The 22645-nt window shown below is 47.4% G+C and overlaps 1 protein-coding gene across 1 annotated transcript in view; it reads right to left on the minus strand.

Moving 5' to 3' along the window:
* Window positions 1-3078: 3078 nt before the first annotated feature.
* Window positions 3079-22645, minus strand: part of VIPR1 (vasoactive intestinal peptide receptor 1) — a 178998-nt gene continuing 159431 nt past the window's right edge. The window contains exons 10-13 of the mRNA XM_050942699.1: window positions 17499-17590; window positions 9075-9204; window positions 7766-7807; window positions 3079-6409 (exon numbers count right to left, since the gene is read on the minus strand). Coding sequence (XP_050798656.1) covers window positions 6218-6409; window positions 7766-7807; window positions 9075-9204; window positions 17499-17590 — 456 coding nt within the window. The 3' untranslated portion in view covers window positions 3079-6217. The remainder of the gene's footprint in view (window positions 6410-7765; window positions 7808-9074; window positions 9205-17498; window positions 17591-22645) is intronic.

Below are 22645 nucleotides of genomic sequence, written 5' to 3' on the forward strand. Positions count from 1 at the left end.
ATTCAACGGAATTGTAAACTAAATGGAACGTTTAGACCTAATTCAAGAATTCTGATTGGGTGACCTACAAGGCGTTAATTCACTGGTACCAACTTACTTTACAGGGACCAACTGCAGCTGCATCCATGCAAAAAAACCCTTTGTATGTTTATACTTGTTTGGGTTTTGCTCCCTGTTTTCATAACTCACCACAGGGTAGTTCAGGGGTTAAGGACCAGCTAAGGTTAAAGGTTTGATATTTCCTTCTAGACTATGATTTCCTCACAGACAGTTATTAACCCTAGGACATGCCCATCTCCTCAATTGTTACTGCCAGAGAGGGATATAGTCTAACGGTTACCACTCAGGACTGGGAGCTAGCAATCCCTGGATTCTAATGATAGCATTGACAATAACTGGCTCTGTGGCTTTGAGCAAATCACTTACCCCTTAGGTCACCCCGTCTGGAAAATCAGGGTAATATTTGCTTAACCTTGATGACATCTGGAGAATTAATTAATGGGAATGATTCTGATCTCACACTGACATGCAGAAGAAAGAATTCATCTGAAGTCAGTGGAGTTATAGTGAAGTCAGTGTCTAACTTTACTTACATGGTGTAAATCAGGAGTAACTCCACTGAATTCACTGCTGCAAGTGAGCTCAGCATTTGACCCAGTGTTTGCAAAGGGCTTTGAAGACTGATGATACTTGTCCTAATTACAGTAGTACTACTTGATTGACATGAGTGGAGTTATTCCTGATTTACATCAGAGTAAATGAGCTCAGAATTGAGCCCTCTAAGGGGTAATGATAGTTAAGAACATTGGACTGCATTATAATTTGGTATTTGTGCAGAATAATGCTGTTCAGATGGTACATCCAGGTTCCACGGAAGTGTCTGACTTTTGCCCCATTTCTTTGTTTCATTAACAGAAAGGCACAGTCTGAATAAGGCAACGTTGTTGTAGTGATGGTCCCAGAATATGAGAGCCACAGGGTGGGTGAGGCCATAGCTTTTATTGGACGAACCTTTGTTAGTGAAAGAGACAAGCTTTCAAATTCCACAGAGCTCATCTTCAGACCTGAAGTTGGTCCAGTACAAGATATGACCTCACCCACCTTGTCTCTCTGAAGAAGGCAGTCATCTGTCCAAGGTCCCAGGATGAGTCAATGACTCAGCCTAAGTTAGGGCCTGACCCAAAGCCCATTGCTGTCAATGAGCATCTTTCCATTGGTTTTAATGTCCATTGGATCATGCCCTCCTTGTTTGTGTACTTGAACATAACCACTGTATACTATATCCTCCTTTAAAATGAAGTAAACACAGCTAATGTGACAGCTTTACATTGTCTGCACCACAAATATTGCTATTTCTGTCAAAGGAGACATGCATGAAAATCATTTCTTTTCAGAATATTTTCGTTGCACAACGTAATGGGGACATGCAGTGCTACTGTAGCTATATTGGTCCCAGGACCTAATGGGGATGCATTTGTGCATTACATGTAGGCTTAGAAGGATATGATTTTTATCAGTAAATAATGGTAAATGTCAATTTCACCATACACACGCAAACTGAGACAAATATTTCCGGTGATGCTAATCTAAAGATTGTTGGCATTCATTTATCTGTGAGAGACGGTGAGAAATGCAGCCTATGATATGATCTGACAGACAGGCAATGTAACAAAGATGCTGCTTGAGAATTTTTTTAGAGTTTGATTTAAGGATATTTACTTTGTTCAGTTTGCTAAGTGATGTTGACAATTTGGGCTTTAATGGTTATAAAGCTTTAACTTTTTGAATCTCAACATTGACTGTCATTAAATAATTGTCTGATCCTCTACATTGTCTGACCCCTCAATAATGACCTACAACTGTGAAAATGTAAACGAATAAAATTGGAAAAAAAATGCTTAAAAGTAAACATTGATATTATCCATCTAAATTATTAAAAAAAAAAAACTGGAATTCTGCCTAGCTTAATTATAAAAAACATTTCAAATATGACAACTTTTTCAGGCATTGTATGGCTGGTCCGATAGTCTGATAACACTTCCAGAACTGTACTGTTATTGAGTACCTGACTTCAAGCCATGTCCCATCGTCCGTTTTTCATGCAGAACTCCCCAGCAATTAGTATTGGGAATCCTGTGGGCAGATCAGGGTCTGGCTATGGGCATTTGGCCCTGGTCCATAACTAACATCTTGCTTATTGCCTCTGCCCTGGGCAAGCCCATTCACGCTGCCCTAGCGGTAGTGCCAGCGAAGATCAATTTCTGAGGTTGAAACTGCAGCTTACAGAGATTCTGCATACCCAGAGCAGAATTTATTTGCTTGTTGATTTGCCTCGGTACAACCATGTTCAAAACAAAACAAAACAGAAAGAGTTGAAGGGGCCACAAATGAAAATTCATGAGTCCTGAAGTCATGATGATGGGGGCATCAACCCAGTAATAAAATGTTGGAAGGGCAACGGGACACAGCTGCAAACGTCCCCCGTGGTTGCCCTTCTGTACTGGAGTCTGGGTGTGATGGCAACATGGGTAGTGGTAGCAGTGAAGCCTAGCGGCATGGACGTGAGTGCACGCTACTGCCTGAGTAGGTACCCAGGGATCTGGGTAGGCTTGTGCAGCGCACACTGCTGTGGCTTCACTGCTGTCGATACCTGGGCTCGCTCGCTTAGAGCTCGCTTGCGTATGCCTACACGTGCTGCAATCACACCTCTGACTGCAGCATAGCCATACCCTGTGCTTGCGTTTTCTGTGCTTTCTCCACATCCCATTGTCATCAGTGGAAGGGCCGTGCACGGAACGAGTGCGGGACATGCCTCAGAAATCTGCGATCAGCTCCTCAGCTGGGGTAACCTACTCCTCGCTCGTATAAACTGGTGTAGTCATTGATCCAAGAGCTCCATTGATTTCAAAGGAGCGATGCCAATTCGCAGCAGCTGAGGATCTGGCCCAAGAGGTCTGGCGCATGGACCCCAGCCACAGGACTTTACACAAACATGGGTTTTGTTTAAATTCCTGTCCCTGTCCCCCACCCCCACCCGCCTCCTTTTTCTGTTCTCTGTGAATGAACAAGCATAAAAAGCTGACTTTCCCCTCCTGGTATTTTTCTCCCTCTCAGATCTGAACACTAGGGGAACACAGATGTCGGGGAAATTCCATGTAAATGACTAAGTGGTGCCCACAGTTACTCCCCTGGAAACGTCCACGGACCAAGCCCAGCACAGGCATAAGCTGGCACCATTCCAGGATTAATTTCTCCCAGCATGGTGCCACCCACCAAACTGGAGTCAGAAACTGGCGCAAGGACTATGATTTTCAGGTCTACTCTTGGAAACGGGGTGATTGCCTGGCACAGAATTGCAACAGCTTCCAGACAAAGCTTAAAGGTGGCATTCCCCTTTAATAACAAAGCCCAGTGATGCAGCATCCTATGCATGAACAGAAGCAATTTTTTAATGCACAGCTGGAGCTCTCTTTTTCTCACCCTCATGATAAGCAAAACATTGAAGGACTATTATATCTTCCCCTTCATGTGCATGCATCATTCTTATTACTCCAAGTGGGCAGGAGGGTCCCTTTAAAAAAAATTCTGCAGCATGCTGAATTAACCCCCCAAATGACATTATTGCTATTGTAAGCTATACAATAGGATCTGATTCTCATCTCACTGACGTTGATGTAAAATCAGGAGTAACTCTATTCCAGTCAATCATGTTTCACCAGTGTAAAAACAAGGTAAGTGAGGGCTTGTCTACACTACCAGCCGGATCAATGGGCAGAGATCGATCCAGCAGGGGTCTATTTATTGTGTCTAGTATAGACACAATAAATCGACTGCCGACTGCCAATTGCTCTAGTGTCGACTCTGGTACTCCACCTCAACAAGAAGCACAAGGGGAATCTGGGGGAGAGCATCTCCTGTTGACACACCGCAGTGAAGACACCGTGGTAAGTAGATCTAAGGACGTCTAAATACATCAACTTCAGCTATGTTATTCACATAGCTGAAGTTGCGTAACTTAGGTTGATCTCTCCTTGTAGTGTAGACCAGCCCTGAGATTGGAATGATACATCTTACAACAGTGATTACCATAGCGCTTTAGTTTTACAGCAAGTGTTTCTTTGTGCGGGGATGGTTGGGGTGAGTAGCGCGAAAGAGGAAGCATCTTGTGCCGGATCCCATGCAGAAGGTTCCTGGGTTCAACCTTCCGCAGTCATCTTGGTCCACTCTGAACCAATCATGGGAGATGCGGACATCTAATGCTCACATGGAAAATCAAGGACTCTGCACCATGCAAATGTGTTCCCCATGACAGGTTGTCAAACATATCGGCACCTACTGCCCAATTTATAAATATGAAGATGGCATCACTGCAATAAATTCGGCTACTCTTGAAGTAGCCATTTGGCTTGATCAACTTAAGGTGAGATTGTAGTTGCTGCTCTCCACCAGCCATACAAAAGAATAAGTGGGAGGAAGCTGGCACTGTCCTTGCTGTTGTTGCTCTGAGAGGGGAGCTAAGATGGAGAAGAATTGTTCTCTCTTGAGACAGAGGGCAGGACAAGAGGCAATAGGTTCAAACTACAGCACAACAGATTTAGATTAAATCTCAAGGAAAAAAAAATCCTAACTGTAAGAACAGTAGGACAGTGGAACAGACATCTAGGGAAATCGTGGTAGCTCCTTCACTCAAGGTTTTCAAGAAGAGGCAGAGATCCGTCTTGGATAGATGACACACAACAAATCCTGCATCTTGGCTGAGGTTTAGACTAGCTGACCCTTTTGGTTCCTTCTAATCCTATGGTTCTATGAGTCTAAGTAGAGGACTTCACGTCTCCACAGCTGTCGATCTGGCACTCTGGAGCAGCATTAAATTCACCCCACAAATGTAAAGAAAAAGAAAATGCCCACTGGTGTTAATGGGAGCTATGTACACACTTCAAATGGGGCTCATGCCGGGATATGTACATGTTAAGGTTGTTGGAAAGCAGACAGAAGGTATGGTATCACCCTTATTGAAGATCTAATGATTTTCATTGCGATACTTTCATCGGAGGATAAAAGCTGTTTGGAATAATTGAAGTAGGGATCAATTTCATAGCCCCACTGCTCCCTTTTTCCTATTTCAAACTCCTGCAGCACCAGTTACTTGTGGAACTAAGCTTGTTTTGCCAAAGCCAATTCTGCCTACTGCTATTAAGTTAATTCTTCACTCTGGTTAGTGGCTCCTGATGGAGGGTCTGATTCAATCAAGCACTACGTGAGTGCTAAGTCTCCCCTTCCCCGCAGTGTGCATTATTCAGGTACAAACTTATTATAAACCAATATCCTCCCCACAAATCCCCAGATTCCTGCTGTAAAAATATGCCAAGACTTATCGCAAGCTTAATCAGAGAGGGTTTCTTTTGTGAAAAACACAGCAATGCAACTGAATTGACATCTGTACCTTGTTTATATACATTAGCCATGCAAGTCTATTATATCCTGTTTTAAAAAAAACATAACGAGTATAGTGCAGAAGAGGGCATTTACATTTTAGCTCCTCAGCAAGCTACATTTTGGAGGCGTCGTCCACAGTGGAGGTACTCAAAGCTTTTATTAACGAGGGCAATACAGACTGTTAGCGAGCTGCAGATTCCACTCTGGTTCCGGAGCTGATGAGATGACTTTCTGGTCTTTCAGCTTATTTGTAGCAATGTGAAACGCGTCTGGATGCGCACAATGCTGCACCCTACTACAATCTGTCCCCTGGTTGTAGGTCCTTCCTCATCTCACTGCTGTCCCTTACCGATCAGACTCTTGGCACATTAAAAGCATGTTTTTTTCTCATTGGCTCATTTGAAAAAGTGCATTGTTTCTACCTGTTTCCGAAAAGCTGGTTCAGGTGAAGCCATTAATTATCCCACGCCCCCTATTCATGAGCCTTTCAGAACCTCCTAGGCCCTCCCCAGGCAAGCTGGAGTTGTGCACAAGTTTAATAGTCAGTTTGTGAGTTTCTCCATTGCCCAGGGACAAGCCTGTAGTTAAAGATCTGGAAAGAAGGGAAATAGATCTCTGTGTCCTGACTTGTCTCTTCTCCTTCAGGACGTCAGTGGCTTTTCCAGTTTCATGCCCTTTGTTTGACTCACGGGGATCGTCTTGTTTAAAAACAACTCTTCAGCTTTAAATAAATTCCTGGATGGTTTCTCTCAAGTGTTCCGTGCTGGGGCGTTTTTCCCTCTCAGACCAGAGAGAAGTCTGCTTGGGAGCTGGAGCACCTGCGAGTCTTAGGCGAGCACTTGGTGAGCATGGAGATCTGAGTGCTGAAGTTGGTACCGTTGCTTCCGACGGACGGGTGGTGATATTTCATGTCAGAGCCCAGGAACCTCTCCAGGTGCCACCTGCGCCACTTCCGCTTCAGCTCAGCTTGGACCTAGGTGGGGACGGAGAAGCACGTTAGTGGATGGAGCTTCTTTCTGTTGGTCCGGTTTGGTTTTACCAGCGAGCTGGCTTAATTAAATTCCTACTAGAAGCTGCTAACTGGCTCTGGCTCCAACGCCACGGTGGAACTGGGAACAAGCCATCCCCCTTCCCTGAGAAGTCAAGGATGGTCCCTTGGAGATGGAAATGGGTGTTGAGTTGGACATGGAGAATCACTCTCTATTTTAAGGCCAGCAGAGACCAATTCTCAAAGGCCACTGAATTGATATCAGCAGGTAAGAACTTTATAGCTAAGTGACAGGCAGTGAAGAGATGCACCAGTTAGGGATGTAGCAGTCTTTGAGCCAGCTGGCTGATACAATGAAGGAGTTATAATGACCTCGACTGTTGACACATTTTTTTCCCTTTATGAGGGTAATTAGGAAACTTCTTTCTTTCACAAGCTCCTTGCACCAAAGATATGTTTTGCGGAGCTGTGGCACTGTTTGGTGCACAGAGGGCATTGGTCTTCCTGAGCCAGGCAGCAGGATTCGAACCATCAACAAACACGGGCTACCATGCACAAAAAGTTACTGCACAGCCGCTTAACTCTATGGCGCGAGGTTGTAGGCTATGGGATGAATTATAGGGTGCTTTCAGCACACCCAGGTCAGAAATCATAGCACAGACTAGACGGGGAGGATCCAAAGGCTGCCTTGGAGATGGAGCAGATCTGATTCTGAGCATCCCTGAGCTTATGGGGAGGCTGGGATACAAACCCAAAGCTGTATTACACAGCTGCCCCCATCTCTTCACTGCTCATTTTATTGGTGTGAATGCTGCGCGAGTTAGTAGGGGACTAAACGTTCTCCCCGGCTCACATCTGCTCAGTGGCTTTTGTGAATTTGGTGGGTTTCAGTCCAGTTTCCAATGGACACACGCTCCATGGTACAAAACTCACTGCACTCACCAGCCTGCATGCTGCACTCGTTCTGATCCTGCTGTTCTGAAGTCAAGGGCAAAAGCCTGCATGGCTTCAACAGGATCAGGGCCAGGCTCAGCAAAGAGGCCAAAGAATGAGTGGGCTGGAGACTGGCTGCACCTTCACCACCAAGAGTGGTCACTCCACGTCAGGACTGAGGCACACTGGCAGGGGGGGAACCCTCCGCTTGCTGCCTGTTCTGAGAATATAAGAGGGACTCGGCACTGTACAGTGCCCCCCTCAGCACCGTGAGTACTATAATTCACATGCAAAGCCAGTATCTGATGACCATGGTGGCCCCAATGGGCTTATGTAAGGAATGGAACTTCTCCATCACTCACTTCATCCTAGTGACAAGTACTGCCCAAGCAATACTGTGGATCTTACCTCCCCATTGAGGAAACAGTATAGAACGGCCCCCACAAAGCCCTGGGAGGAGAAAGAGAGAACATGCACTTAGAACCTCACCATCAGAAAGGCTACATTTAACTAGTCAGAACACACAGCTGCAACCACAGCCTTGGACACAGGGACCATAGCCAGGAAACTTCGAACAGTCCCCCCGGTACAGATAGAGGCTGCTTGATTTTAGCTCCCTTATTAAAGTGCAGGATTTGAATTGGGCTGTGTCATGCCTAGATGGTGACCTTGGGACTTTTTTTTACGATGTCATCTTATTCTTCAGAATCTCGGCTTTCTTTAAAAAAGAAAAAAGAAAAAAGTCCATCTCTGGCTCTCACAATTGTGGAGATAACACTGAAAATGTGAACAGAGGGCAAACCAGTTCAGTGATGTCTGCCTGAGTCTGCAGGCAGCCTGAAATGATAGCTCTGAACTGCCCCGTCCATCTCTGCAAGGTACTAATTCAGCTGCCAAATGAGGATTTAAATGTCAGCATTGCTAGCTATTTCACTGCCGACCAAAGCATGTAAGTGGTACAGTACGTGATAAAACACATACTCAGTTCTCAAGACAGCAGACTGACTGAAACTGATTGTACAACAGGAGGCGGTCCATCAATGAGCGCTAATCATTGTGCAGAACCGGGGCCTGCGTTAAGAGCGGAACATTGATTGAAGTGAAGTGTGTGTATGTATGTATCTAATGCTTGAAATAACCCCTAGCATTTTTTATCAAAGCAGCATCATACCTCAAAGGAAGGCTGTATCATTATCCCCATTTTACAGCTGGGGAGACTGAGGCACAGGGAGGGAAGTGATGTGCCCAAAGTCATCCTGCAGAAGAACAGTGACAGGAGCACAGGTCTCCTGAGTCCTAGTTCGGTGTCTTATCCACTAGGTCACACTGCCACCCCCGGGTCTCAGTCTGGATTAACTCATGCAACAAGCCCCATTGCAGTCAATAGAAATCCTGCCTCCCATTGCAGTTAACAGAATGCTGTCTGTGTGGCATCTGAGTACAGACCGTAGGATTTAGCTGACTGTTGGCAAAACGTATTGAGGTGCCAGGAGGTGAAAGGCAATATGAGAATGCACAACAGTAACCCACCCATGCCTTTACTGAAGTCAATGACAAGCACCCTACAGACTCCCGTGGGAGCAGGATTGGGCATGTGCTAGTGAAACCACCTTCACATGTTTCCTTATTCCCACAGTCGTTCCTACAAAGCACCGCAGTTCTGAAAGACTCGCCCTGATTTTTGGTGGCCTTGGCCCAGGCCAAAGGGGTGACGCACCTGGAAGGAGCCGAGCACAAGCTCGAAGACGAGCTTTATCTCGATTTTGAAGTTGTCGGGGAAGAAGGCGAACACGATGTAGTGGACGCCGAAGAGCGGGATCAGCAGCAGGGTGGACTTAGCCAGTCTCCTGTCGGAAAGAAAAACATGAGCTGTAAAGGAAAAGGGCGCAACGACGACGGGCATGAGAAGGCAGGAAATTCGGCTGCCGATGCGCCTGCAGCCCTAATGACCCACCTGCATTGCAGGGAGGGCGGGTCAGTGTGATCAGGGGAGGCTCTATGTTTTTTGCCACCCCAAGCATGGCAGTCAGGCAGCCTGTGGCAGCATTTCTGCGGGAGGTCCGCCGGTCACGTGGATTCAGCGGCGGCTCTGCAGGTGCTCTGCTGGTCCCACGCCTTCGGCGTACCTGCCGCCAAATTGCCACCGAAGCCGCGGGACTGGCGGACCTCCCGCAGAAACGCCGCCGAAGGCTGCTTGACTGCCACCCCCCCCCCCAGCTTGCCACCCCAGGCACGCGTTTGCTGCACCGGTGCCTGGAGCTGCCCCTGAGTGTGATGCAAGGGAATTCACTTTGTGCCAGACGTGGAATTTTAAAGCTCTGAAAGCATAAGCAGTGGGTAGTAATAGAAGAGGGGGAATTAAACCCAGACCCTCACAGGTATTTAGGCTCCTGATGTTCACTGAAAAAAATCAGTGGAAGTTAGGAGCCTAAATACCTTTGAGGATCTGGGCCTTAGTGCTTCAGAGATTTGGAGCCACATCTCCACAGGTGTACAACAGCAGGTCTCCAGGGATGTCCATCCAGCTACACCGCTTCACCTTAGCTGAAGATGTGGCCCGTGGTGATGGCTACAGTGTTTTTCAGAGATGTAATTTCCCCCCTTATTAACAGCAACCGTTGCGGCACATGTGCTGGCAGCTGAGTCTTGGCAACAAAGCCGCTGTAGCTCCCCTCTGCCCGAGGCTCATCCACGGCTGGTTGCTTCAGGTGCAGATGCTCTAGCGTGTGACATTTTTATGCCCATCAACTCGAGGGGAGGTATTTCCTCCACTTCCGCCAGAGACTGTTTTTCATCTCCACAAGCCAAACAGAGCCCACGACTGCCTTTGCTTGGGATTGCAGAACAGTCGGGGTTCTAGAGGAGAAATTGGACATTTAGCTGAGAGCGATGATAGCGTACAGAGCGGCGGGAGCAGCCCACGTGTTCCAAAGCAGGAGGAGGAGCAGCGTTAGAGCCTAATGGCCCCAAAGAGGATAGTCAGGGCTCTAATTAGGAATGGCAGATCATTTCTAATATCTAATTACAGACGGAAATCAGATTCAACTGACTGAAATAAAATGAAATGCAAAACTTCAAGGGACATTTGACACTATCGATCTCCAAGGACTCCAGTCCCACCTCACTGAGGCTAACGTGGGGAAGGGAAATGCCCTGAAATGGCTCAGGTCTGTCCCCTCCGGCCAAGGCCATTAGGGTGTTATGGGGGCAGCTGTTCCTCCCTTGCCAAGGCCCTCACATGCACAGTCTCATAAGACATGGTCTTCCTCCTCATCTCCTTCTAGTCATCACCCGTAGAAGCTGCTGGTAGGGCGGAGAGGGCCGACATGACAGCAGTACACAGATGACATCCATCTCTACATCTCCATTGGGTCAAATGCTGCCTCCCAGAAGAATTCCCCAGCTTTCACAGGACATGGTCCAAAGCCTATTCAATCGCCAGATTCAATGGCCAGATTCCCAGCTTTGATGGGCTTCTGTCAGGCCCCTAATGCCAAGCTGAAGTCAGCACCTGGGTGTAAAGCAGCTGGCTAGAACTGATCCCAGTCTAGACTGATGCCTGCAGGAACAGGGAGGCATTCGGAAAGCTTGCCTCTGCTATAGCATCCTCCACCACCAGGGCGGCTGCCCGCAGAGTAAGTTGAGTCCCAACCTGGGTCATTTTGGATTCTTTGCTGCCATAGAGTGGCCAAATGCAACAGCAGCAAAACATATAAATAATTGGAGATATACCTATCTCGGAGAACTGGAAGGGACCCTGAAAGGTCATTGAGTCCAGCCCCCTGCCTTCACTAGCAGGGCCAAGTACTGATTTTGCCCTAGATCCATAAGTGGCCCCCTCAAGGATTGAACTCACACACCTGGGTTTAGCAGGCCAATGTTCAAACCACTGAGCTATCCCTCGCCCCTATCATCTACCACTGGCCAGAAGACTGTGTCCCCTGCCTGTGACACACTGTCCTTGTCATCGTGGTCCATACAATCATGATTTCCAGATCTGGCGACTGCGACTTGTTACATCTGAAAAAGCTGCAGCTACAAAAGGCAGCAAGTCATCTGCTGAACAAGGCAGGTGCTGTGAACATATCACCCTGATGCAGCTGCCATGAGACAGAGCAATACCGCCTTTGCCCCCTACCTCCTTGTGCCATAAAGCTCAAACGGGTGTAACTCCACGGATGTTAATCGAAGTCACCATGAATGACACTTTCTACCATCTCCATGACGACGTGGCCTTGGTTACACACACACTGGTCGCCTTCTGGCTGGACTATAGCAATGGGCGTTACTTGGGTATGAGGCCATCCACTCTTGAGAAACTCCAACAATACAGAACACAGCCGCAAATCTGCTCAGGAAGATGTGCTAACGGCAGCCACCAGACCTGTCCTCTGCTCCCTATGCTGGCTTCCCATAAAATAATGAGTCAAGCTCTAGGTCTCAGTCCTTCTCTTCAAGGCACTAAATGGCCTAGATCCGGGAGATCTAAAAGACTGATTAACGCCCCATCGATAAAGATAGTGGCTGACTCTTTTGGCAGGATGGCACATCCTACCATCAGGGTAAAACATGGCTGTGGGAGACAGAGTTTTCTCAGGGGCTGGTCCCAGCCTGTGGAATGAACTCCCCAAGGAACTAATGACCATCACAAACTTCACTGCCTTCCACTTCAAGTGCAAGGAGCTCTTCTTCCACCCGCCTTGTCTAGCACAGACATAGCAGTGTGTACATTAACCCCCCCCCCCGACCCAGCCCTACCAACACAAAACGCTGCAGACACAGTTCCCTCACCCTTGGGAGAGGAGGAGAAAAAAAACCAACCCTCACACGCCAGATGTTAGTTATATTGCTTAATGCATGAATGGAGGTGGTATAAGAACCTACGTAGAATAGAATGTTTATGGAATTAATTAAGCGCAAAATTCTTGTTACAGAAAATATGGGGTTTTATCCTCTGTCTTGCCTGAAATATTGTTGTCCCCAGGCTGCTTGATTGTCTGTAATTTCAAAAGGCTTTTTCATGAAGAGTTCCTTCACGTTTTACAATAAATTAAAGCACAGCTCCATGGTGGCAGCATTAATGAATGAATCAACCGCACACCGGGGCTTGGAGACTTGGACTCAGATGGAACCGGCAAGCATTGAAAGATACTGTCAATGTGTCAACAGATTATTTCTTCAATAAACAGTGTTGGGCTGGGAGGAGCAAGGGGGGCGGTTAGATCTCAGATTCTGTTAGATTAAAACAAATTCTTATCTCAGCTTTGGCTGGAAGAATTCACAGGTATGATGAACAACAGATCCCTTGGGTCATCCAGACCACACCTCTGCAGTTGGCAGGAGCCTTCTGGATACTGAGGGCCAAATCCTGCCGTCAGTTGCACTCATGCAACTCCACTGGTGTCAGTCAGGTTGCACCAATGTAACTGAGGGTCACATTTGGTCCCAAGGGCCAAATTCGGTATGGTGTAAGCAGGCACAAATCCAGTGACTTGGCTGGGAGTGACATCCACTTATACCAACCCAGACTGGTCAAAAGGACACTGATTGAGCATGGAATTTGAAAGAGTGTGTAATTCAGTGCAAGAACATTTTAGGTAGGAAGCAAAATCATTCCTGCGTGCTCAACAAATGCAAGACATGAACTTTTGTACTTCTGATAGGTTCCCAGATACCAAAAAGTGATGGGCAGAGCATAAGTCCCTGCACAGAATAGCACAGAAGTGCTGAAACCCAGGAAGAATGCAAGGTAGGATTATTCTTGCAGTTCTACTTTGCAGCACAAAGGGCCATTCTGTGCCCAGCTGCTTTGGGGGTGTCTGAGGTGGGAGTGGGCCGAAGGTTGCATGCAGCAGCCAAGCACGACCACAGTTTTTGCATGCCTGAGTGTAGGGACTGCTCCCTGCTATTGCCTGCAGAGAGGTGCCCCAAGTTTGCTGCACACTTTCAGGGGTGTAGCAGAGGGAGTTTCCCCTATGCACTTGGTAGCCCAGGGTGGAATTCTGCCCTGGGGCAGTGGAGAGTTTGTTGGATTAGGAATGGGCTGAACAACACAAGGTTTATACTGTTAGATTGCTGGTTCAAATCCAGTCTACATCAGCAGTGACTGAGAGCTTGTCTACACTACCACACGGGGTCAGTCTAAGGTACACAACATCAGCTACGTGAATAGTGTAGCTGAAATCGACATACTTGGATCTACTTACCACAGTGTGTTCACTGCAGTAAATCAACAGCTGACGCTCTCTCGTCGACCCCGCTTGCGCTTCTCGTTCTGGTGGAGTACTGGAGCCGACGGGAGAGCGATTCAGTGGGTAGCATAGACAGACCCTGAGAGTTGTTACCATATGATGGATGTTTGGTGGCTGTGACAGGGTGCTGAGTAGAACGACTGCAAAATCAGACCCCCTGCCCCACCCAACCCAGTTAGGTGAATAAAGCGGAGCTGGCTGGAAAAGGTCTGCCCTAATTGGGGAATGAGAGCCAGCTGCCAGCCCAATTAGACTAGGGCTATGTAAGAGGCTGGGAAGAAGGAAGCCAGGGAGATGGGAGGGAGGAGAGCGAGGGAGTGTAGGCAGGGAGAAAGCCCTTCCCTCCTGGGTTCAAACACAAGGAACCCGGCACTGTGTAAGCTGCACGGTGCGAAGGTGGTGGGAGCACAACCCTGTCAATAAAAAGCACCAGTAGTTATTGAACCCCAGGGGCTCCAAGTGACTTACTCAGCCTAGCAGAGGCAGGAGCCAAGAGGGCCCAGCCGCAAACTGCTACAGTGGTCTCTGTGCCGTGAGTCTGGGATTTTCAAAGGCATCTAAGGGAATTAGGTGTTCAGTTTGATGGGATCTTGGCACTTAAATCTCTTGGGCTCCTTTGAAAATTCCAGCCCTGAGAATCTCAGTCTATTTCCCACCACACGAGTCAACATCTAACAAAGCACGTAGTACTTGTTGGCAGCAGAAAAAGCAAGGACTGAACGAGCGTTGAGGCTCAACTCCCCTTGTTTAACCAGGGGTCTGTCTATCCAGCCAGCTCAGGGTTCTGCACAGCCACTCATCACCCTAGTGTGTGATCCCCTTCCATGTCACAGAGATTGGCAACAGCAAGATGCCTCTGGGTCACCAGGGACTCCTGGGCTCTTCTCCCTGTTTGAGTCTGCTTGGGCTAGTGGAGCTTTTGCAGAAGGAAGTGTAGGGAGAGGGGTGGTATATATGGGGAAGGCTATGCTTGCCCAAGAGGGGCACATTTGTGGTGCAGTGTGGGGAAGCTTGTCTTATTTCCTCTTGTGCCATATTTTTGTCTGCGGGTACAGCAAGGAATTCTTGCTAGCTTTTTCCAGCATTAATTCACTGGGAACATTTTTAAAAAGACCAAGTCCACCTCCTAGATCAGTAGGACCTAATCCTTCCCTTTGTACACACACAGAACTTCCACTGAGATTAATGGAAGCCAGTTACCCAATGAAGGCGAGAATCTGGCCCCAGGACAACACTGTTCATTCTAGAACATATTTCAATATGCTGATTTAATCTCAGCACATCAACAGGGATGTCGTAATCGGAGGGGGAGACACGACATCTGACTACAGATACATAAAGGGATGTAATAGAAAAATTAGGGACCAATAACACACGCTGGTCAGGGAAAACAGAACAAGAATGAACAGGCTTTAGCGAGCTGCAGCAGGGAAATAGGAAGATCAAATGGCATTTCCTTTATGTGTCTAAGAACAGTTCAAGTGGAGAAAGTGGAATCACCATCACAAGAGATTTTCAAGGTTCTGAGAGACACCCAAATTTCAGGGCAGAGTAAGGATGCTGAAATTAGTCCTTTCATCATACAGGGGGATGAACTAAATGACCCACTGGAAATCCTTTCTAACAAATCGTTCTAGGAATCCCTCCCTAAAGATCTAGATTGTTCCAAATGCTGACTCAGGACAGCAGCAAGATGCAAAAATGGGTCGGTGTCTGATCTTGGTTCTACACAGGGACCTACCAAATTCACGGCCATGAAAAATGCGTCACGCACCGTGAAATCTGGTCTCCTCCCGTGAAATCTGTATAGTATAGGCTAAAAGCACACAAAAGACCAGATTTCACGGGGGGAGACCAGTGTTTCTGAAATCGTGGGTCCTGACCCAAAAGGGAGTTGCAGGGGCGGTCACAAGGTTATTTTAGGGGGTATTGCGGTATTGCCACCCTTACTTCCGCACTGCCTTCAGAGCTGGGTGGCTGGAGAGTGGTGGCTGTTGGGCAGGCGCCCAGCTTTGAAGGCAGCACCCCGCCAGAAGCAGCAATGCAGAAGTGAGGGTGGCAATACCAGACCATGTCATCCTTACTTCTACACTGCTGCTGGCAGTGGCTCTGCTTTCAGAGCTGCGCTCCTGGCTGGCAGCTGCAGCTCTCCAGCTGCCCAGCTCTGAAGGCAGCACATCACAGAAGTAAGGGCAGCAGTACTGCAACCTCCCCACAATAACCTTGTGATCCCCCAACTCCTTTTAGGGTCAGGACCCCTCCAATTACAACACCGTGAAATTTCAGGTTTAAATAGCTGAAATCATGACACTGACAATTTTAAAAATCCTACGACCATGAAATTGGCCAAAATGGACCATGAATTTGGTTGGACCCTAGTTATATAACTTTAAGCTGGAGTGACTCCGTGGAGCTGTATAGACTTACTCCAGCTTTACATTGATCGAACTGAGACCAGAATCTTGCCCAGTGAGACTGACTTTGCTCTCACAGACACTGGTGTATATCAGAAGTCACTCCACTGAAGTCAGTCACATGCTGTTAGTGCAGAAGTGGAATCCAGGGCTTCTCCTGTTGCTCCGCCTTTTGGGGAGGAGCCAGAACATGCTGTAACACAGCAGAGTCTGGAGCAGGAGTGGACCGTGGTGCCAGCCGCTTCCGGGAGTGGCGCGGGGCCAGGGCAGGCAGAGAACCTGCCTTAGCCCCGCTGTGCCATGGGACTGGCAATCTCATGGGCCAGCTTGAAAGCCCTGATGGGCCGGATTCGACTCGTGGGCCGTAGTTTGCCCTTCCCTGGTCTGGAACCTGCTGGGGTACAGAAGCCATTCTGCATCTGCCTATGGGGAACACAGAACAAGTTTCAGAGGGGTAGCCGTGTTAGTCTGGATCTGTAAAAGCAGCAAAGAATCCTGTGGCACCTTATAGACTAACAGTCGTTTTGGAGCATGAGCTTTCGTGGGTGAATACCCACTTCTTCAGATATATGAACAAGTTGAACTTTCCTATCAATTATCCCACATCACTTCCCTTCCCCCAGGCTTTCTTTCTGGACAAATGACTGACATTAAATCCATTTGATTTTTCACTAAACCATGAAAATAACCTACCCCCGTCTGTACAGGATTCCAGACAACTGTGTCCACTAAGGTCTGCGGTCACCTCTCTATTCCTCACTCTGTTTTTTTCTGTATCACTTTCATGGCTGCAGTGCCTTGCGACACAGAGCTGCCAGATAAGACTATGGTTCTGGAGACAATACCGAGGACCAGATGAGTTCCCCCCAGAGTCTTCACCAAAAGCCTGATTAAGCAGGTACTGGCGAAGCAGGCCCCTGCTGGGCAGCACATACTGAGCTTGGGATCTGGCTGAACCCCAAAGACTTCACGATGGATGAGGATTCCAAGAACGTGGCTAGATCTAGTTACCCTGGATGTGAAATTACTGGGCCAAGTTCTCCGCTGATGTAAAATGGTGCAGCTCCGCTGAATGCAAAGAGACTTCAGTGGAGCTGTGAAGGTTTGGCCCATTCTTCCTGAGCCTCAGGAAACTTTTAGTCACCTTTGACAACTGAACCCAGTAAATGGTGAATGTACAAACCAAGCACCTGTTTGTCTTACAAAGAAGTGTCATCATGGAGCTCACCTGTTCATTGCTATTCCTAGGAGCAAGGCTCCTGGCCCATCTAAAAACAGTTTGAAAGCAAGATACTTGATTATTTTAGCATATCTCCCAACCCCCTAATCTCAGACACCTTTGATCGACTCAAAACATTTCTGAGTGGGATCAATCAAATGAAGACAGAGAGGATGGTTCTGGGTAAGCAAACAGCCTGGCCTGACAGGTCTCACCAAAACTGCATGGTTCAGGTGAAAACAGAGTCTAGGACTTACGAGTACTGGCTGGTTTCATTGCGCCCGACATCTGGCGAATGCAGCTTTTGGAATAGGATCCGGATAATACAAACGAAGAGGATGAAGTTCACCTAATGGGGAGGAGAGAAAGAAGAGAGAGAGAGAGAAAAGGGGGTTAAACTCCCACAATCCCTTTCTGCAGCGACAAAGAGCTAGTTGTTAGAGGGTATTCCTTTTGCCTCAATGATCTGTTCATGGAACGAGCCGTTGTTAAAAAGCCACAGGCAGAAAACCCCACTCTGTGAGCATATGGTAAACCGAGACAGAATGGCAGCCATCTTGGGCCTGACATCAGCCTGCTTGGGACTTTGTGTCATATATCTCAAGTATGATGATGTCAAACCCATAGAGCACAGCTCTGTACGACGTCCTGCTGCGCGGGGGGGCTGGCGATGGGGCAGGATTAGAGCTTTTCGGTTAGTTGAGCAGCGGAGGTCACGGCCCGCAGTAGACGGCGATACGGGGCTCGCTGCCGGGCACGTCACAGACTGGGATTGGGGCCGTGTGCCGAAAAACATACATGGAACGGTGTCAGAAAGAACTGTAAACAGGTTCCTAATCTGCCTCACCAGCCATGCCTTCTACACACACACACACACACACACACACACACCGGCAAGCTAGGGCAGCAGGGAATTAACATCACTGGTAACACTGGCGCATTACCTCTGCTTCCAGACTAGGCCAAAGCATAAAACCATGGGTATCCCTGAGCTATTTTTATTATCCCCAGCTCTGCTTTGCATCTGATGATCTGAAAGTGCTCTGTAAAGGAAGCTAGGTACTATTATCCTCATTTTATAGCTGGAATTGAGGCACGGAGCGGGGAGGAGAAAGGGGACTTGCCCAAAGTCACACAGCAGCTGGCAAGACTAAAACTCGGGTCTCCCCAATTCCCACAGCTGTGCTCTAACCTCTGAACCATGCTGCTGTTTGGCACAACTCATAAGCAGAAGATGATATACACTAGAGAAGACTTGAAACCCTGGTGTGAATTTAGACCAGTCTGGGCACAAAATCTCCTTCCTTATCCTTTACCATTAATGACCCCTCAATTGATTCTTATTTTATATTGTCACAGATTAAAGGCCAGAAGGAACCACTATGATCATCTCGTCTGATCTTCTGCACAGCCCAGGCTAGAGAACTTCATCAGGTGATTCCTACATCTTGCCCAACAACTTGGGGATGAGCCAGCACACCTCTCCTTTAGACTCCTAATTGAAAGACTCTCAGGGATGGAGTATTTACCACAGCCCTTGGTCAAGCTGTGCCAGTGCTTAATTACCCTCACCTTAGCTATCCCACTTTGCTCGCCATAGTTTCTGATCATGTTTACTAGCCTAGAAAAAAAAAGAGAGACTTGCCCTAGACACACATGCACCTAGACATAGCAGGTGGATTCTAATCAGCACCGGTAACATGCAAGTTGTATAAGCGAACGGAAGAGCTGAACTGCTTCCCAAGCATCTGTGCAGCATTGGCTGTGTCAAGCCCAGGTGGCTGAGAGAGTGAACAGGGAAGGTTAAATGTGAGTGGATTGTGCTTAGGCAGATGGGCAAAGGGGATGGGCTTTAGTAATAGATTTATTTGAGGCAGAAGAAAATCATAATTACTGGACAGGGTCTGTTTTGTGCTGAGAAAAAAGTTTAGACTTGTTTTACTGAACAACAGCAAAAGGAGTAGGCCTCCCAGCTCAGGAGAACGAGGTGTATTTCTTCCTAAAAAAGGTTACACTGGGAAAGAGAAAATCTGATCGACCGGTCTTTCTGAAAGACAAATATTTTGACATATGTCAGATATGGATTTCATTTCAGTTTAGTAAGGTTAATAAAATACAAAGTGGTTAGTAAAAATGTTTGTTCTGGAGATTAGCTCTGTGACAGGTGATGCAGACAGATCTGCTTCATGCAAAGAGTGATATACGTTGGCCATAAAGAGACCTTCTGTGCAAGACAGAGATCTCAGTTTGGTCTGGGCTGCTTAAATCTTGTTTTGTTGATGTTGCTTTCTCTGTCCTTCCCCTCCTATATGTTTGCCCGGAGTTTGGGGAACAAACTGAAAGCTACATTCAACTGAAGTTCATCTGATTTCAGGTCCTTGCTCACAGATGGACCCAGATGAACACCCAAATGGAGAAATTGTATGATGTTTGTCCATCGCTGTCGATGAAGACCTCAACAACTCATTTGTTCGATGACCGGGCTCTGTACATCCGAAGATGACTGATCAGTCCGATTCAGGCGTGGAACGTCCTGTCACATGTTGGGAAGACATGTGATGGCACTGTCGATGATGTGCGGGCAGCTCTGGACTTGCGCAGCTCACGCTTTCTTTCAGCCTCAGCAGTACGCCTCGCCTCAGAGGTATTACTGCCTGTGTGAATGAGGCTACGCCATGCTGGACGGTTCAGTGCGAGGGTTTCCCATGTGGCGGTGTTGATCTCGAGGGGCTTCAGAGAGGTCTTCAGCGTGTCCTTGAACCACTTCTTTTGTCCTCCATGGGATTGCTTTCCCTGGGTGAGTTCTCCGTAGAAGAGCTGTTTAGGAATGCGCTCATCTGACATTCTCACGACATGTCTGGCCCATCTGGTCTGGGCTCTCATCAGCAGTGTGTGAACTGATGGCAGACTGGCTCTGGTAAGGACTTCAGTATTGGGCACTTTGTCCTGCCATCTGATTTTTAGAAGCTTTCGCAGACAGGAAATGTGGAAGTGATTGAGCCTTCGTGCATGACTCCGACAGACAGTCCACGTCTCGCAGGCATACAGCAGAGTTGGAAGCACCACTGCTCGGTAGACCTTCAGCTTCATTGGTAGGCTGATCCTTCAACGTTCCCAGATGTTGGAGTGCAATCGGCCAAATGCAGAGCTGGCTTTAACAATTCTGCAGTTTACTTCATCACTGATTGACACTGCTCAGGAAAGGGTACTGCCCAGGTACGTGAAGTGGTCCACTGCCTGGGGATGGAACCAACAGGTGTCTTCAGAAACATCATGGGGCTCTATTGCCTCCTCTAGCTCCCACAGAAAGAGCTAGATATCAGACTCCCATTGACTTCAGTGGGAACTAGATAAAGAACCTTGAGAAATGACTCTAAAAACCTATAGCAAGGAGATAATTTTCTATTAGATTCTATAGGATGATGCAAAACACCCATAGAAAAGTGATTTTTTTTAATTAAATCCTTTAAGACATTTCCATCAGAAAGGTTTAAATACCTTTGGATGAGCCTGGGCTGCATTTCGCATTTGAAACAAAACTACAACCAGAGAAGACTATTTATGTGTTCAAGAGAAAATGAGAATTGGTTGGAGGCGAATGCAGGGAAGAGATGAAAATGAGGAGGTCTGATAAAAATCAAGCAGGTGAGGTAGAGCCAAAAAATAGGTAGGTATGCTGGGTCAGACAACCTGCTTATAACATTCCTTGGTCTGACTGTGCTGCCAGATGTGTGGGAGTACTGCCTGCTGATGTGGGAATTACTTGTGTACAACTGAAGCTGACTCATGTATGGGTATCGATAATAGAGCTGTTTAACCGCATGTAACAAGGGACAGACTCTAGGACCCTGCACTGAGAAGCAGGGCTCCTCTGGTGGGTTGGGTCTTGAACCATGCACGAAAGTGCAGTTTAATTAATAACGAGTCATATTAGCAGGTGGATCTGATTAGCTCCCAACCAGAGTACAAGGGATGAAGCCTCTCTGGGGCAAAGGAAACTAGGGTCTGAGACAGAAGGGTCTGGCAGAGGAAACCCTAATGCTGGAAGAGAAAGTTGGAACATTGTTTTTTTGAAACTAAGTTAGGGTATGTGTACACTAGAAACATGACAGCAACACAGCTGCAGCTGTGCTGCTGTGGTGTAGACACTTACAATAGCCACAGAAGAAGTTCTTCTATTGTGATAGTAAATTCACCTCTCAGAGAATTGGTAGCTAGGCTGAGGGAAGACTTGATGGTGGGGAGGGATAACTCAGTGGCTTGAGCATTGGTCTGCTTAAACCCAGGGTTGTGTGTTCAATCCTTGAGGGGGGCATTTAGGGGTCAGGGGCAAAAATCTGTCTGGGGATTGGGCCCCCTTTAAGCAGGGGAATAGACTAGATGACCTCCTGAGGTCCCTTCCAACCCTGATATTCTATGATTTAGTGGTGTCTACATCAGGGCTTAAGTCAGCTTGACTAAATCTCTGAGAATTTTTCACATAGCTAGGTCAACCTAATGTGGGTAGAGTTCACCACCTCTTAGATGTATCTATTTGCTACTGTGAATCAATATGTTCTTAAATATCTGTGTCCTTCTTTTCCAAAGCAGAGGTAAAGTGTTTGTAACACTCATTGGTGCCTCTTTCTTGGAGATCGGTTCCACCAACTTTCCAGGTTGGGCAACTCAACCTCCTTTCCCACATGCTCCTCCAGCTGTCAGAGGTTTCTTTATACCACCGCCCACTACTGTAATATCTGAGCACTTGCCCTTTCCTCCCAGATGCTGGGGGATGAAGTGTTAAGGGAGCTTGAGGACTGAGGGCTGGACCTTACAAGGTGCAGTGCTTCTCATGAGACTTGCCAAGAGTTCTCAGCTGTTCCTGAAGTCTAACTTACCCAAAGTCAAACCTCCTTCGGGAAGGACGTCACTCTCAGGCAGGGCTCAGCACCTCATAGGAACAGGTCCTGGGCATTCTAATCCATGACTTATTTCTTAAAGGGTGGAAAGATTTTGCAAATGGGACTCTAATAAGGAAACATCTGCTCTTCTCGCATTAGTTACAGTAGAACACAGGAAATGCCACACTGGATCAGACCTGGGGTACAACTAATCCAGTATCCTGGCTCTGAGAATGGCCAGCACCAGCTGCTTCAGGGGAAGGTACAACAAGCCCTTCAGCAGGCAGTTCCGGATAACCTGCCCCCCAAGGAAAGTTACTTTCACTCAGTTAGTTAGATTGGCTCATGCTGTGAAGATAATTCACCCACATCAGATAAATGCTTGGCAAAGACTGTTTTCTAGTCCGTCTGTCTATCCACTTACATGTGACTGCCTGCATATGCCATTTACAACACCCATCCATGTACAATCTAGGCGCTGAGCTTTCACTAATGAGGGCTTTTGCAGCCAGTGGAGATTGCTG

Source organism: Gopherus flavomarginatus, chromosome 2 (genome assembly GCF_025201925.1).
Source record: "Gopherus flavomarginatus isolate rGopFla2 chromosome 2, rGopFla2.mat.asm, whole genome shotgun sequence".
In the NCBI taxonomy this organism is placed as follows: domain Eukaryota; kingdom Metazoa; phylum Chordata; order Testudines; family Testudinidae; genus Gopherus; species Gopherus flavomarginatus.